General features: G+C 31.8%; 1 protein-coding gene across 1 annotated transcript; it reads right to left on the bottom strand.

Moving 5' to 3' along the window:
• Positions 1–1,785: 1,785 nt before the first annotated feature.
• LOC125210891 (cysteine-rich and transmembrane domain-containing protein WIH2-like) lies at positions 1,786–2,817 on the bottom strand. Its single transcript, XM_048110517.1, has 3 exons — positions 2,655–2,817; positions 2,385–2,562; positions 1,786–2,097 (listed from the first exon to the last, which is right to left on the bottom strand). The coding sequence occupies exons 1-3, from the start codon at positions 2,704–2,706 to the stop codon at positions 2,052–2,054; spliced, it is 276 nt and encodes a 91-aa protein (XP_047966474.1). The 5' UTR covers positions 2,707–2,817; the 3' UTR covers positions 1,786–2,051.
• Positions 2,818–15,108: the final 12,291 nt, after the last annotated feature.

Here is a 15,108-nt window from a genome sequence, read left to right as displayed (position 1 = left end):
CACATTTAGGTAGGCATCAAGTATCCTTCATTCTTCTTCTGCCATTACCATATATATGTCCATATCCATCACACACTGTGACATGAAATGAATTCTTTTCTTTCTTTTGAGCGAATATAGAATTTAGGCTTCCCACATGTAAGTTTTAATTTTCAGATTACTAAATCTTGAACTTTAAAAAAAAACCGCATTTTGGATGCCTAAATCCTATATTCGATTGAAAGAAGAAAAAATCCGACATAAAAGTGAACATAAGGGTGAAATGGAACAAGTCCACTACATTAATCTACTAATACTTCACAATAAATAGTACTCATGATTACTTCCTTGTTCCTTGTGCAGCATGAGATTTTATAGTTTTATTTTATATGTTAAGTGCAGAGAATAATGTCAGAGAGAAATAATAAAATAGAGATAAAAAGTTTCTATTTATAATAATAGATCACCTTGAGTTAGACAAATTAAAAAGAAAATTGGATAATCTGCGGTGGGATTAAGGGAAATAATAATCCAGATATCCTATAACCACTGTTGGGCCTCTTGCTAAGCTGTTTTTAATATATTGTGCTTAGGAAACATTGGGCCTGAAGATATAGAGAATCATGGACCACTCTTGCCAAGAAATGAGCTTCAAAATTACCAACGTATCCAATCTTCATTCTTTACGGAATACTAAAATTTGAAGCTTCAACAAGATATCATGGGCACATACCTTATAGGAGTATACTTCTCTTTAATATCAGAAGCTATCAGAAGCTGATATGGCTATTTCTAGGATAATGAATCAAACATGGTCGAAGGGACATAGGAGGAGAATGAATAGGACGAACTGGTGGCGTGGTTGGTCTTCAAATAAAATTGTTGACGGAACATCGTTAGTCTCCTTAAACTCCACTTCCATGAGTAAACTACTTTAGCATTTGATTAAATAGAATGACCTACACCTACCCATAAATGTGAGAGTTCAATATACTGTTACGAAACGAGCACATTACTAGGATTCGAAACAAAAAAAATCAAGAACGTGAAGAACAAAATTCAAGTTATTAATTGAACAATTCAAAAATATAATATACACAAATGAGAATAAAAATAACTAGCCAACTAATTCCACTCAACTCCTTCGAGTAAACATTAGAAGTTGGCCAACATTTCCATACTACATGATAAAGAAATATCTTCCATTCAAAGTTGTCACTCTCCACTAATGCACTACAGCTCAGTTTGCAACTTTGTATTTTTGTAATACTCCACTAATCATATAGTTGCAATTATTTGTTTAACCTGAGAGAGAAATGCAACGATAGCGTGGCTGGAGCACATTCCAAGATTCCTATTGGATAATTCCTCTTACCTAAAAAATAATACTGTTCCATAAAGGATGTCACATTTTTCTTTTTAATTTATCCTACAAAAGATGTTACATTTCCATATTTTGAAAAAAGTTCTCCCTCACATGAATATAAAAAAAATATTCTCTCTCCATTTAACTCACAAAATAAAATCTCCTAAAATCTCGTTTCCACAAGTATGACATCTTTTGTGGGACAGAGAGAGTACTTCCGATGATTTGTTTGTTAAAAAAAAGGAAATGCAGTCGCTCTTTAACAAAACCCATCTAAAACATCTTGCAATTTCACCAATAAAAAAATTTATACATGTCAGATTTTCTCAATTTGCGAAAGAGAGATTTTTCAACGTCCAATTAAATTAAATAAATCGTTGAATACATAAAAAAATATATTCAAAAGAATGAAAAGACGAAAGACAACGATGAAAACGATATTAAAACGACAACATATCAACGATAAACCATTTACGCCTAGAAGAAAACGACAATTCAACATGAATTGGAATTTACAACAGCATAAAAAAAGAATTCATTACTCACAAATCGAAGTTAAGTCCAGCAATTATTTAAATGGAGCAATAAACAAAAGATGCAGATAACGATTATGGTTTTGGTATAGAATCCAGAAAGCCAATATCTCAATTCTTTTCCCTTAATCAAGAAATCAAATCCCTTCTTCTCAGAGCTTCTTCATCCCTCATTAAAAGCAAGCATCAAGGAGACAACAGCAGCAGAGAGCAGCCAAACTGCAGAAAAAAAAACAATTTAAATTACATTTAAGGTCATGTAAAAATGCATTGGCAATTTATAAAAAGAAAAACGAAAAAACAATAGAGAACTCAATCCGAGCCAATTGAATTGGGATTTGCAGCGAATTAATAACGGAAGGTGAGTTAACGCGGTCGGTTGCCGCGTTGACTCATCGGCAACTCACAAATTTTTACAAACAAAAATTCAGATCCGCGGATCTAGAAACGGAACGCAGAATCAGATCATCACAGATAAAATTAGGCGATCGGAAGTATAAACTCACCATCCTTCCATGAATCCGGTACTGGATTGCTGTTGTTGCTGTTGCGGAGGCGGCGCGCCGTACTGCGGTGCATACTGCGGCGGATACCCCTGCGGAGGGTAGCCGCCCTGTGGGTAACCCTGCGGCGGGTATCCAGCCGGCGGATACGCATCCTTCGGGTATCCCTCCGGCGGGTATCCTACACACCATAATCCAAAAAAATTAACATGATTTGGTGAAGAATTTGAAAAAAGAGAGAGGAGAATATCTGAATTGGAAACCGCTACTTACCTTGAGGCGGAGGCACACCAACTGGGGGCTGATTCTGATTGTAGTAACTCATGATCTATAGAATTTCTCTCTTCACCGATAAAGTATGAAGTAATTGACTTTCGAATTTGCAGAGCGCAGAGAGAGAATTTCTGGAATACGAACGATATTGTGTTGATGGGGAGTTCTCCTTTATAAAGGTGAAACCGAAAGGAGAAAATATTTTATTTTTAATTTAGTGCTACTAGGGTAAGATCATGGTTGTCTATTTATTATAGATATACGCGTATTTAATGCTTTTTTTGCACAGAAATTAATATTTGTGATTTAATAACTCAATAAAAATAAACTTACTAAAAAAAAATCATTATTTGAGTAATTTTTTAGAGAGAGGAATCCGTGTGGAAAGCGCGTCGTGAATGAGCCTTCAACCCTAAGCAAAAAATCCGTTACAAATTAGCAAACGGATGTTGGCATGTTGCATTCCATGTGATGCTACTTTTTGTGCTTCTCTTTTTCTTTTTCCTTTAATTACACATAAAATACATAAATACATAATGGAACTTTAGCCACTACACTCTAGTTACTTCTAGTAAACATATCGAATCGAATACAAAAATATTACGAGCACGCATTGAATGTGATACAATGTTCAATCGACAAATTTATTAGTCCAAAGACTCCAAACACTACTATTCTAGTATTCTTACAAAATAATAATAGCAAATGAATATAGCAAATTATTTAGCCAATCTCGTATTATTAGTGTGTTGAACGTTGGGATGAGAAATGAGTTTTCTAGCTATCTGTCAGTGGCGGAGCCACCTTATAAGAGGGTGGGGCATTTGCCCCTCCTCAAATATGTTTAACTATACTATTCTATTGTTCAATTTTGCAAATTTTTTTAATTTTCCTTATATTTGCCCCTTCACAAATTCTTAAATTTTCCTCATGGTATAATTTTGCCCCCTTTCATTTATAATCCTAGCTCCGCCCCTGCTATCTGTAGTAAGCATACATCGGAAAACAAAAAAAAATGAGCTAAATACATGGTTTAATAGAGTTCAGATCCAGATCATAAGTTTAGTGGAATTCAAAATACTCCTTAATTTGGAACCTGAAATGAAATAACGATGAAGGGATAGGATTTTTCCTTAATGAAATGTAAAATTATAATTTTATAACGTAAATTTCATTATAAAATAAAATAAATCTCACAACGATATACTTTGGTGCCCTCTTCTTCAAATAGAAACGAACATGATGTTTACGCCGGATCCTAAGAGGGACATTAGGCCCTCTTGTCGGTTGTGGAGTGGGAAAGTTCGCGGCAGGAAGAAGTGATAATGACTTTTTATTTATATGATTCAACGGACAATAACACTTGTGGTAAGAATATATGAAGTCGACAAAAGGTTTAAAGCTTCTATCAATTTATTTAATTTTTTTGTTTCACAACGTTTTCAAATTTATTCAAATCTTTATCATAATTTGAATCAATTTAAAAATTATTTTCAAATAAAATTTTAGAAAACATAGTTTGTACTGTATTAAATTTTTTTCTACATTAATTAGTCATTCGATAACACACAATTATTCGAACATTGTGAATTTTAATTGAAGATATAAAAATAAAGCAAAATAGTCAAAACAGTAAACTTTGTAAATTGTAATAATGGATTGATCATAATTACTAAGTCGGTAATTTTATATGTCTTTATATAAAATAAACATAGGAGAACTCGTATACTTTTGCAAGTTTTAACGAACGAAAACAAAATAAAAAACAAGTTATTGTAGTTTGCCACCAAAATTTTGTGGACATGCCTAATTATTATTGGGATAATGCTAATTATATCAAAAAAATTGGTCAAAATCTTTCAATCCCATTAACTTTAAAAAAATATATTTAGTCATGAAGTCAATTACTTGTTGTATACAAATCGTTTTTTTACGCTCGAAATGATATAGATCATTAAAATACTGATGTGTGTGTTTTTCATATATTTTTTTTTATTCTAATTAAGTAACGTCATTTGTATATTGGTGGAATTATTTTGACAAATTTGAAATTTTGTGATTTAATATTCTCAAATTTTATAACACTAACCAATTTAATCAGATTTTATGATTTAAAATTTTAATTCCTTAATTATTTCATGAGAACATGGAGTAAAAATTCCATGATCCTTCCATATATACCAAGTTGGCATAGTGACATAGTGTACACCTCACCAATAATTCCTTAACAAATGGCAATAAATAAGTTTTTCATCCTACATCAATCACCAATTCAATCAAACTAATTGCACAAAATAGACATCCACTAATTTTTGAAAGTAGTATTATATTACTACTATTAAATATGAAAATTGTCATCATAGAATAGGCGTGCGATATACTTGTATATATATATATATATATATATATGTATATTGACCTCTTAACATTAAGAGTAATATTTTACACATAAAAAAATAATTATCATATTACTATACTTTTCATGTCAAGAAAAAAAAAATTATTTCTTGATAGTACTAGTTTGAGATTTTATTGGTAAGATCTTTTTGTATTTTATATATATGGGATGTACTAGTATAACAACTAATTTTAAAGTTACAACGTACATCCAATCACGTGCTGCCATGTGGCACGAAAAATGCAATATTGTATACAGAAAAATGCAATACGCATTTGTAGAAGCTATAAATGAATTTCGGCAGATTGCATTTTTGTTATATGCACATTGCATTTTTTATTGTTAAGTTTTGCATTTTAGATATTGACTGTTTAAATTGCATTTTATATATAGACGGATTGCATTTTTATATGTGAAAATGCAAAACTTAACAATAAAAAATGCAATTTATGTGAAAATGCAAAACTCAACACTATAAAATGCAATTTACATACAACAAAAATGCAATCTGCGAAAATGCATATACAACTAGATTGCATTTTTGTGTATAAAATATTGCATGTTTTGTGCCACATGGCAGCACCAGATTGGATGTACGTTGTGACTCTAAATAAGGGGACACCCTAGTGCTCCCCTATATATATATATATATATAGGATTGTGTTAAAATGATAACACCTCTTAAAGTAACACCATACCACCATTCCTAGCCAATCATTTGTACATTTGGACGAATAATAAGCTGCCATGTGGCAATCATAAAAATTACTCAAGGGTAAATTTTCACGGACTGCAATATCCAATACACTAGACTGCAATTCCAATACACTAGACTGCAACTTTTTCCGACTGCAATATCCAATACGCTAGACTGCAATCTATAGATTGCAGTCTAGCGTTTATACTATTGCAATCTAGCATATATAACATTGCAGTCTAGCGTGGTGTCACATTGTCATTTTAATTGTCTTAATGTCAACAACTATCACATTATGTCAACACGGGGGTTTAATTGTCTTTTCATTAAATTGTATTTGAAATCATTTTCTAAAATCCTCTCTAAAACTCTAGCTGCAAAGTCTTCAAATCTTCAACATTCAAATCTTCAAATCTTCAACATTCAATAAAATAACACTTATTAAAATGTCAACAACTAACAAATAACACTTACAATTCATATATCAATATCGAGAATATTGAATGTCAACAACTCGTATTAAAATGTCAACAACTAAAAAATAACACTTACAATTCACATATTAATATCGAGAATATCGAATGTCAACAACTCGTATTAAAATGTCAACAACTAACAAATAAACTTTACAATTCACATATCAATATCGAGAATATCGAATGTCAACAACTCGTATTAAAATGTCAACAACTAACAAATAATACTTATAATTCACATATCAATATCGAGAATATCGAATGTCAACAACTCCTATTAAAATGTCAACAACTAACAAATAACACTTATAATTTACATATCAATACCGAGAATATCGAATGTCAACAACTCGTATTAAATTGTCAACAACTAACAAATAACACTTACAATTCACTTATCAACTACGATGTCAACAACAAATATTATTCATGTCAACTATGATGTCAACAGCAAACATTATTCATGTCAACTACGATGTCAACAACAAACGTTATTTATGTCAACTATTATGTCAACAACAACATTTTACAAATAATTAATGTCAATAACAAATATTTTCATGTCTAACGTTCTATATTATTTATGTCAACAACAACGTATTACATATAATAGTTGACATTATATGTATGTAGTTGACATGAATTGTAACTAACTATTAGCAACTAATTTCCAACTGGAGAATTTCACCAAACACCTAGAGTGCATCATGATTAAGCTTGATTCTCCAATCCAGCTCACATCCCAATTTCCACAAATATAAACTCAAATCTCAATCTTAATTTCAATTTCAAACTCAATCGAAGAATTAGCCCCAGAATTAACTAGAATTGTCAAATATCCCAACCATGTCTTCGTCGCGAAGTTCTCTCTATCCTGAAATTTATCAAATAAATCCAAAATCCAACTCTCAATTCATCCCCAAAAATTCATCCTCATCCACCCAAACTTAGCAGCTCGATGAGGAGACGCAGCCTGAATAGCTGCTCTGAAATTGCAGGATCTCAACGCGCCGCCGCATACAAATTCCAACGCCGAAACCACCGCTGATTTCGCCTTCACCGCTGCCTTCTTCAGCTTCCGACTCCTCAGCAGCTTCTCGCCATCGGAATAGCCTAATTTGTAAGTATGCAGAAAAAATTCGCCTCTTTCTCTCCCGATCGAGGCGGTAGCTCCATGAAGTCATTAGATTCTGGCCGCTCCGCCGCGTCGAGAAGATTCTCCAGCCGCCGCTTCTCCAACCATGTCATAATATCTCACAGTATTGTCGCTCATAACCTTCAAATACTTGACTCATCCTTTAACCCCTCATCAATCTCCTGCAATCCTCAACAACAATTCTCAATTCTAAAATTAATTAAATAATCCTAAACACTACAGATTCTCATTTCTCAAATTTTATTCATCGCCAGAGATCCGATCAAATTTTAAACTACCAGCTGATTCTAGTTTCTTAAAATCATACACCATACTCATTCCGTCAACACCGGTATCTACCAATCCAAATAGATATTAAAGCATTGATTCGATAAACATAAGCTATTAATCACCGGAATTCAATGAAATTCGAGAATGTGAATTTTGAAATGAGGAGAGCTTGAATTTTGATCAATTGATACGATTTTTACCTTCAATTGCTCAGATCGGCGCGGGAAATTAACAGGCAATGATCGGAGAATGCACTCTGGAATGATCGGAGAATGCACTCTGTCCGATTTCACGCATGATTTGCTAGCACCACTTATCGGCCTCCGCCAGATCGCGGCACTCCGATGCCAGGTAAGGGCGGCGCTGCTTAGGCGGCTTCTTCTCCTCTTTCATGGTGATGAAACGATTTAGGATGGACTGCGCATTCTATTCGTTGCCATGGCGGAAAAATTGGGGAGGAATTAGGATTTTTGGTGGAAGTAGTTATGTGTGGGAGATTGGGAATTGCGGTTATATTGTTTAAATTACCATTCTGTCCTTTCATAATTAATTAATCTAAAACTATTTTCCAAGTGGCAAATTTTGGACCACCCATTTAATAAAAATAAGTGGCTGAAAATGAATCTCAATTGATCACAACCGTGTGTGTGTGTATATATATATATATATATATATATATATATATATATATATAGGATTTCTATTTCTCTCTCTACCTGAATTTGATATAATTGGGGAAAATATACTCAGCTTATGATTTATTCATTTCACTTTGATTGGAGATTGCTCGCTGCATTTTTCGGCTAAACTAATTGAACTGAGTGATGAATATCTCCACATTTTGATAAATTAGGGTTCTTAGCTTCCGTTGTTTGATGTGTATTTCCTTCGGCTTTGCAAATTTAGGGATCTTAGCACTAATTTGATGTTGATTTGCAGACATCAGTTTCTGTAACCTGGCTTTTCTGCGATGCAATTCCAACCATACTAGTTAGTGATTTTTCAATTCCTGTAGCTATTATGGGGAAACACTAAAGCAAGTCTATGTTAATGAAAAATCTCAGTATCAAGGATAATGCAATTGTGAAATTATATTGATTTTTAGGCAATAGTTGTAAAATGCAATGATTTTGTTTCTTTGATTGGATGTGGTGACATGCTATACTATCGTCTGTTTATCTCCATTGAAGGCCTTCAAGAGAGCTGCGGAATCACTGGAGAAGCTAATGGATGCCACGAGGGAAGAGCTGCCGGACACCATGGTTGTCGTTCGATTATCTGGGATGGAGATCAACGACTTGGCAATGGAACTCAATGGCAATGGTTCCGATTCGGAACTCTTCTACTTCAAATCTCGCGAGCTCGTGAGCTGATTATGTCAATACATCTGCATTAGACATTTGATATTCTGGCTATTGATATAGTTCGTTGACATAATAACGTTTGTTGTTGACATAAATTATATGTAAATCGTTGTTGTTGACACAAATAATATGTCGTTGACATGAAAATATTTGTTGTTGACATAATAGTTGACATAAATAAAGTTTGTTGTTGACATTGTAGTTGACATAAATAACGTTTGTTGTTGACATCGTAGTTGACATAAATAACGTTTGCTGTTGACATCGTAGTTGACATAAATATATGAATGCAGCTTTTAATTCGATTGTGTTGCTGGAATTTTTGAGTTGTGTAGATAAGGTGTTTGTGATATTGCCTAAAATATTATTGTTGACATAAATTATATAAGTTGTTGACATGAAGATGTTTATTTTTTACATGAGTTATATAGCTCGTTGACATAATAACGTTTGTTGTTGACATGAATTATATAGGTCGTTGGCATAAATTTTATGAAAAATGTTGTTGACATAAATTATATGTATAACATTATTGTTGATATGAATTATAAGCAAAACGTTGTTGTTGACATAAATAATATAGGTCATTGACATGAAAATATTTGTTATTGACATTAATTATTTGTAAAATGTTGTTGTTAACATAATAGTTGACATAAATAACGTTGGTTGTTGACATCGTAGTTGGCATGAATAATGTTTGTTGTTGACATCGTAGTTGATATGTGAATTATAAGTGTTATTTTTTAGTTGTTGACATTTTAATACGAGTTGTTGACATTCGATATTCTCGGTATTGATATGTAAATTATAAGTGTTATTTGTTAGTTGTTGATATTTTAATACGAGTTGTTGACATTCGATATTCTCGGTATTGATATGTAAATTATAAGTGTTATTTGTTAGTTGTTGACATTTTAATACGAGTTGTTGACATTCGATATTCTCGGTATTGATATGTGAATTATAAGTGTTATTTTTTAGTTGTTGACATTTTAATACGAGTTGTTGACATTCGATATTATCGGTATTGATATGTGAATAGTAAGTGTTATTTGTTAGTTGTTGACATTTTAATACGAGTTGTTGACATTCGATATTCTCGGTATTGATATGTGAATAGTAAGTGTTATTTGTTAGTTGTTGACATTTTAATACGAGTTGTTGACATTTGATATTCTCGGTATTGATATGTGAATTGTAAGTGTTATTTTTTAGTTGTTGACATTTTAATACGTGTTGTTGACATTCGATATTATCGGTATTGATATGTGAATTTTAAGTGTTATTTGTTAGTTGTTGACATTTTAATACTAGTTGTTGACATTCGATATTCTCGGTATTGATATGTGAATTATAAGTGTTATTTTATTGAATGTTGAAGATTTGAATGTTGAAGATTTGAAGATTTGAAGATTTGAATGTTGAAGATTTGAAGATTTGAATGTTCAAGATTTGAAGATTTGAAGATTTGAATGTTGAAGATTTGAAGATTTGAATGTTGAAGAGATTTGAAGATTTGAAGATTTGAACATTTGAATGTTGAAAATTTGAAGATTTGAAGATATGAATGTTGAAGATTTGAAGATTTGAATGTTGAAGATTTGAAGATATGAATGTTGAAGATTTGAAGATTTGAATGTTGAAGATTTGAAGATTTGAATGTTGAAGATATTTGAAGATTCGAATATTTGAACATTTGAATGTTGAAGATTTGAAGATTTGAAGATATGAATGTTGAAGATTTGAAGATTTGAAGATTTGAAGATTTGAATTTTGAAGATTTGAATGTTGAAGATTTGAATGTTGAAGCTAGAGTTTTAGAGAGGATTTTAGAAAATGATTTCAAACACAATTTAATGAAAAGACAATTATACCCCCTTGTTGACATAATGTGGTATTTGTTGACATTTTGTTAATTTTGTGGATTAGTGGCCCATATTGCATCTCATTTCTCAATTTAGCTAAATAATCTCAACCTAACAAGACCCTATATATATATATATATATAAACTTTATACAAAAAAAAATTATGACTATAATATTATATATTGTTATCACACTCTTAAGTTATCGTTATAATTTTTATTTAAATTTTTTATAATTATAAATATAAAATAAGAAAAAAAATCTCACCAAAATACCAAAGAGTAGTAATGTAATATGATTACTTCTTTAATTTATACTATGAAATATTAGTATAAGATTAAGAAGTCAATATAATATACGTATATTGTAGGAATAGTATATTGCACGTCTATTATATGAATGTAATCCATATTTTGTAGTGGTAATATTTTGCTACTTTTCATAATTAGTGGATGTCTATTTTGCATAGTTAGTTTTGTTGAAAATTGTTGTTTAATTGATGTGGCATGAGGATTTTTTATTTTTATTTATCAAAAAATTATTGGTGAGATACACTAAGTTACTATGCCAAATTGGTATAAGAGGATTATGGAATTTTTACTCCAAACTCAAGGGTTTTCTCTTTATTATGAGGTGCTGATTTAAATATACACTGGAATGTTGTAAAGGCAAATATAAGCAAATTATAAGAGGTTGCTTTGATTGCTTTTACTCCAAACTCATTGGACAACTTGATTGTCACGCTATAATTAATTTGGTTAATTATTGGAAATAATGGGTTTGACAATCTTTCATAAGTTGATGAATCGGATAAAAATTTACATAATATCAACAAAAATTAATTAATGATAGTAACAGTAGTGATAGTATTTATTTTTGTTGTGGCAAAATAGGGTAATTGAGTAATAAAAACAAACATGAACGTAAAGAGAGATAGATTTACGTGGTTTACCAACATTGTGTTGACTACATCCACAGACAAGAAAAAAAGAACAGATTGTATTACGATAGCAGTTACAAATTACATAGTTTTGTGCCCTACTTCTATACACACAAGATGGGCTAGTCCCAATATGACAAACAAATAGTACTCCCTCCGTCCATGAATAAGAATCCCATTTTTCCATTTTAGTCCGTCCACAAATAAGAGTCCCGGTTCATAATTACCATAATTGGTAAAGAGACCTCACATTCAACTAACTCATTCCACTCACATATCATTTAAAATTAATATATACAAGTGAGACACCTATTCAACTAATTTTCTTCCACCCACTTTTCTTAACATTTCTTAAAACCCGCGCCATTTAGAAATGAGACTCTTAATCGTGGACGGAGGGAGTATGACCCAATGCAGAAACATAGCATAGCCATTTGGCTGATAGCAAATCATGTAGATTCAAAGCATACAAAACAAATTGCTTCGTTCATCAGCAACCTCCTCCAAATATGATTGGGGTGAATTTTGACAGAGTCGGAATTGATTAAATGGTTAAAATTGTTTAAAAGTGAAGGACATACTAAATAAAAAATAACATTAAATATCATTTCTAAATATAAGTACTCAAATTAAAAAATATTTTTAAAAATTAACTATTTTACTGTTATATTCCATTTTTTTTCCCAATCCCACAATATTCAACTTCTGGATATAACATTAAATTAAATCCTGATACTCAGTGTAGCACATAGTAAAAGTCAACGTGATATGAAAATCGCAAATTAATTAAGACTAGGAAAGAGAAGAAGAATTATGTTAATTTCGTGTGTTTAAACCTGCATTTTTCATAGATATTATTAATGGCAATGAATATATGAATGTAGAAAATTTCTTTGTATGCTAAGTCAAAGAAAAGTTATTTCTATGAATAGGTATTAATAAAATTTTAGTTTGTTTATTTTATTTAAGATAGTATGCAGGGCAGATTTGTGCCAGTGCAGGTAGCAACTATACCTGGCCCTCAAAAAATGAATTTATATAGTAAGGGCATATTTTATTAATCCATTAATTATGTCATATTATTATGATATTATCCACAAACTTTCTCCAATTGTCACTCGTCAAATAAAAACAATTTAAAATATAGATTGACGCTAAATTACCCATGACCACACGAAGTTAGATTATTAAATTTAAATATCAATTATAAAACAAATATTAATTGTAGTCCGTAGATAAATTAATTAAAATAACTTGGATGCGACCTAAATGATTTAAATTCCATCTTGACCCATTAAAAAAATATACGTACATTAATACAATTTATAGCTTCAATAAAATTAATAAACTAGTATACCAGTCCACGTTTTATCGTTGCCAGGAAAAAAATCAGTAATTTGAAATAAAATTGAACCGAAATTATAATAAACTTGTATTAAATTAATTAATGTTTAGCCATAATGTAACTCCATATATTTAATCACTGAAATTTGGGTAGAACATTCACAATATTAAGGTCAAAACAATAATAATTTTACAAATCATAAGAATCTTGACTAAATTCACTCCAAATTTCATATCCTTTTAATTTTGTAGTCTACATATTTTATTCTGGAATATACTGTATATTTATCATATATTCAGAAAATACATAATGTTGACATACTAGTACTCAATACTACTATACCAGATTAAGAATACATTCTTATCTAGGGAATCCGAATAATATATAGTAGTATATTGTTACTAGGTCTCTGTCCATTTTTGTTTCTTGGGAAGATTTATTTGCTTATGAAGGTCAGATTTTGGGGAAGAACATATTCGTAAATGATATTTCTTGGTTGTTTCCTGTTTAGAAGTTCCATAAAGAAGCAGCGTATTTAATGTGGACAATTGCCTTTAGAATCTAGAACTCTTCAACATAGATAAACCCACTAGATACCCTCTTTAAAAAAATCATTCTAGATACCCATAAAAATTCAAATTAAAATCACCCACCTTTCTAGATTGAATATCTGAAATAATGGACCAACTATTATGATATTTTTGAATACTATTGCTAACACAATATAAATATATTTATTGCTTCCTCCGTTCACAAAAAATAAGTGGACGGTACGAGTTTTAATGAAAATTTGTTAAAGTAAGATAGAAGGAGAAAAAATATACTACAGTAAGAAAAATATGGAGAAAGAGTAAGTAAAGTAAGAAAGAGAAGAGAAGAGAAGAGAAAAAATTGGTAAAATATGAGAGAGAAATATTATATTTTTATAAATGAGACTATTTTTTATGAATATCTAAAACGACAAAATGTGACTATTTTTCGCTCCCGACTCCATCTCCGTTTTCGCCTCCGCCACCGCCTCCTGGGACGGGGCCGCCCGGGGATGTATTCACCCCCCTTAAACCCCGGGACATCCGCAATCCCGCGGGGATATCTTTTACCCAAGAAAATTGGAAGTTAAATTTTTTTTATATTTCACAAATCGGCCACAAACCCAATTTTGTGATTTAATTTGGGTTTCAAAATTTGTTATTTTTTGGGGAATTTGTTTGGATTCCCTTTTGGTTTTTCTGATTGGGGTTTAGGGCCTAATGTGACATTTTTTTGGATTAATTTTGGAAATTTTTTTTCTATTTTTCTAAGGGGACCATCCTGGGGGGTTTTTCCCCGCGCATTTCATCACGGTTTCACCTTCAAATCAAGGGGACGTACAAGATGTCGGGGTCACTACATTGTTCGACTATTGTAATTTTAAACCCAAATTGGGGAAGTATCGATCTCTCCAAAGATGGTTTTAAAGGGTTTAAAGGATGGGAAAACCGCCCCGGCGAGCCCCTATTAGGGTTCACCCAAAGGGTATACGGGATTGGGGGCTGGTTACAAAAGGGGGCGATCCCCAGACCGACGACCCACATTTGGCCGTTTTTTCTCGGGGGGTCAACACAAGAAAAAAGGGCAGTTCCCATTTCCCTTTGCCGAGATGCCCAAAGGGGGAAACTTTTTTTAAGAAGTTAGGAAAAGGGCTGAGGAGTTTCTAAAGTTTGTCAAAGGGGGGAAAAATCCAAAGTTGTGTTTGAGGAGATTTTGGGCCCCAAACAATTATTTGGCCCAAACCTAAACCAACAAAAAGAAAACCCTTCAAGGCCGATTTAAGAAAAAAAAGGTCACCATTTTTGATGTTTGAGGGGTCCCCGGGGATTTTAGTTTAAGAGTTTTTGGACAAAAAAGTTTGAAGAAAAAACGGGGGGAAGGGAAAAGAGAGAAAGGGGAAACCTGAAAA

This window comes from Salvia hispanica, chromosome 3 (assembly GCF_023119035.1).
Source record: "Salvia hispanica cultivar TCC Black 2014 chromosome 3, UniMelb_Shisp_WGS_1.0, whole genome shotgun sequence".
NCBI classification, from domain to species: Eukaryota; Viridiplantae; Streptophyta; class Magnoliopsida; order Lamiales; family Lamiaceae; genus Salvia; species Salvia hispanica.
The sequence above is the reverse complement of the archived record's forward strand: the minus strand, read 5'-3'. Positions and strand labels throughout refer to the sequence as shown.

Excerpts from the sequence above, each read along its gene's own strand:
- LOC125210891 (XM_048110517.1), bottom strand. The coding sequence starts at position 2,706 with ATGAGTTACTACAATCAGAATCAGCCCCCAGTTGGTGTGCCTCCGCCT. Across the intron at positions 2,563-2,654 it reads TGGTGTGCCTCCGCCTCAAG|GATACCCGCCGGAGGGATAC; the intron begins GTAAGTAGCGGT and ends TATGGTGTGTAG. Across the intron at positions 2,098-2,384 it reads ACCGGATTCATGGAAGGATG|TTTGGCTGCTCTCTGCTGCT; the intron begins GTGAGTTTATAC and ends TTTTTTCTGCAG.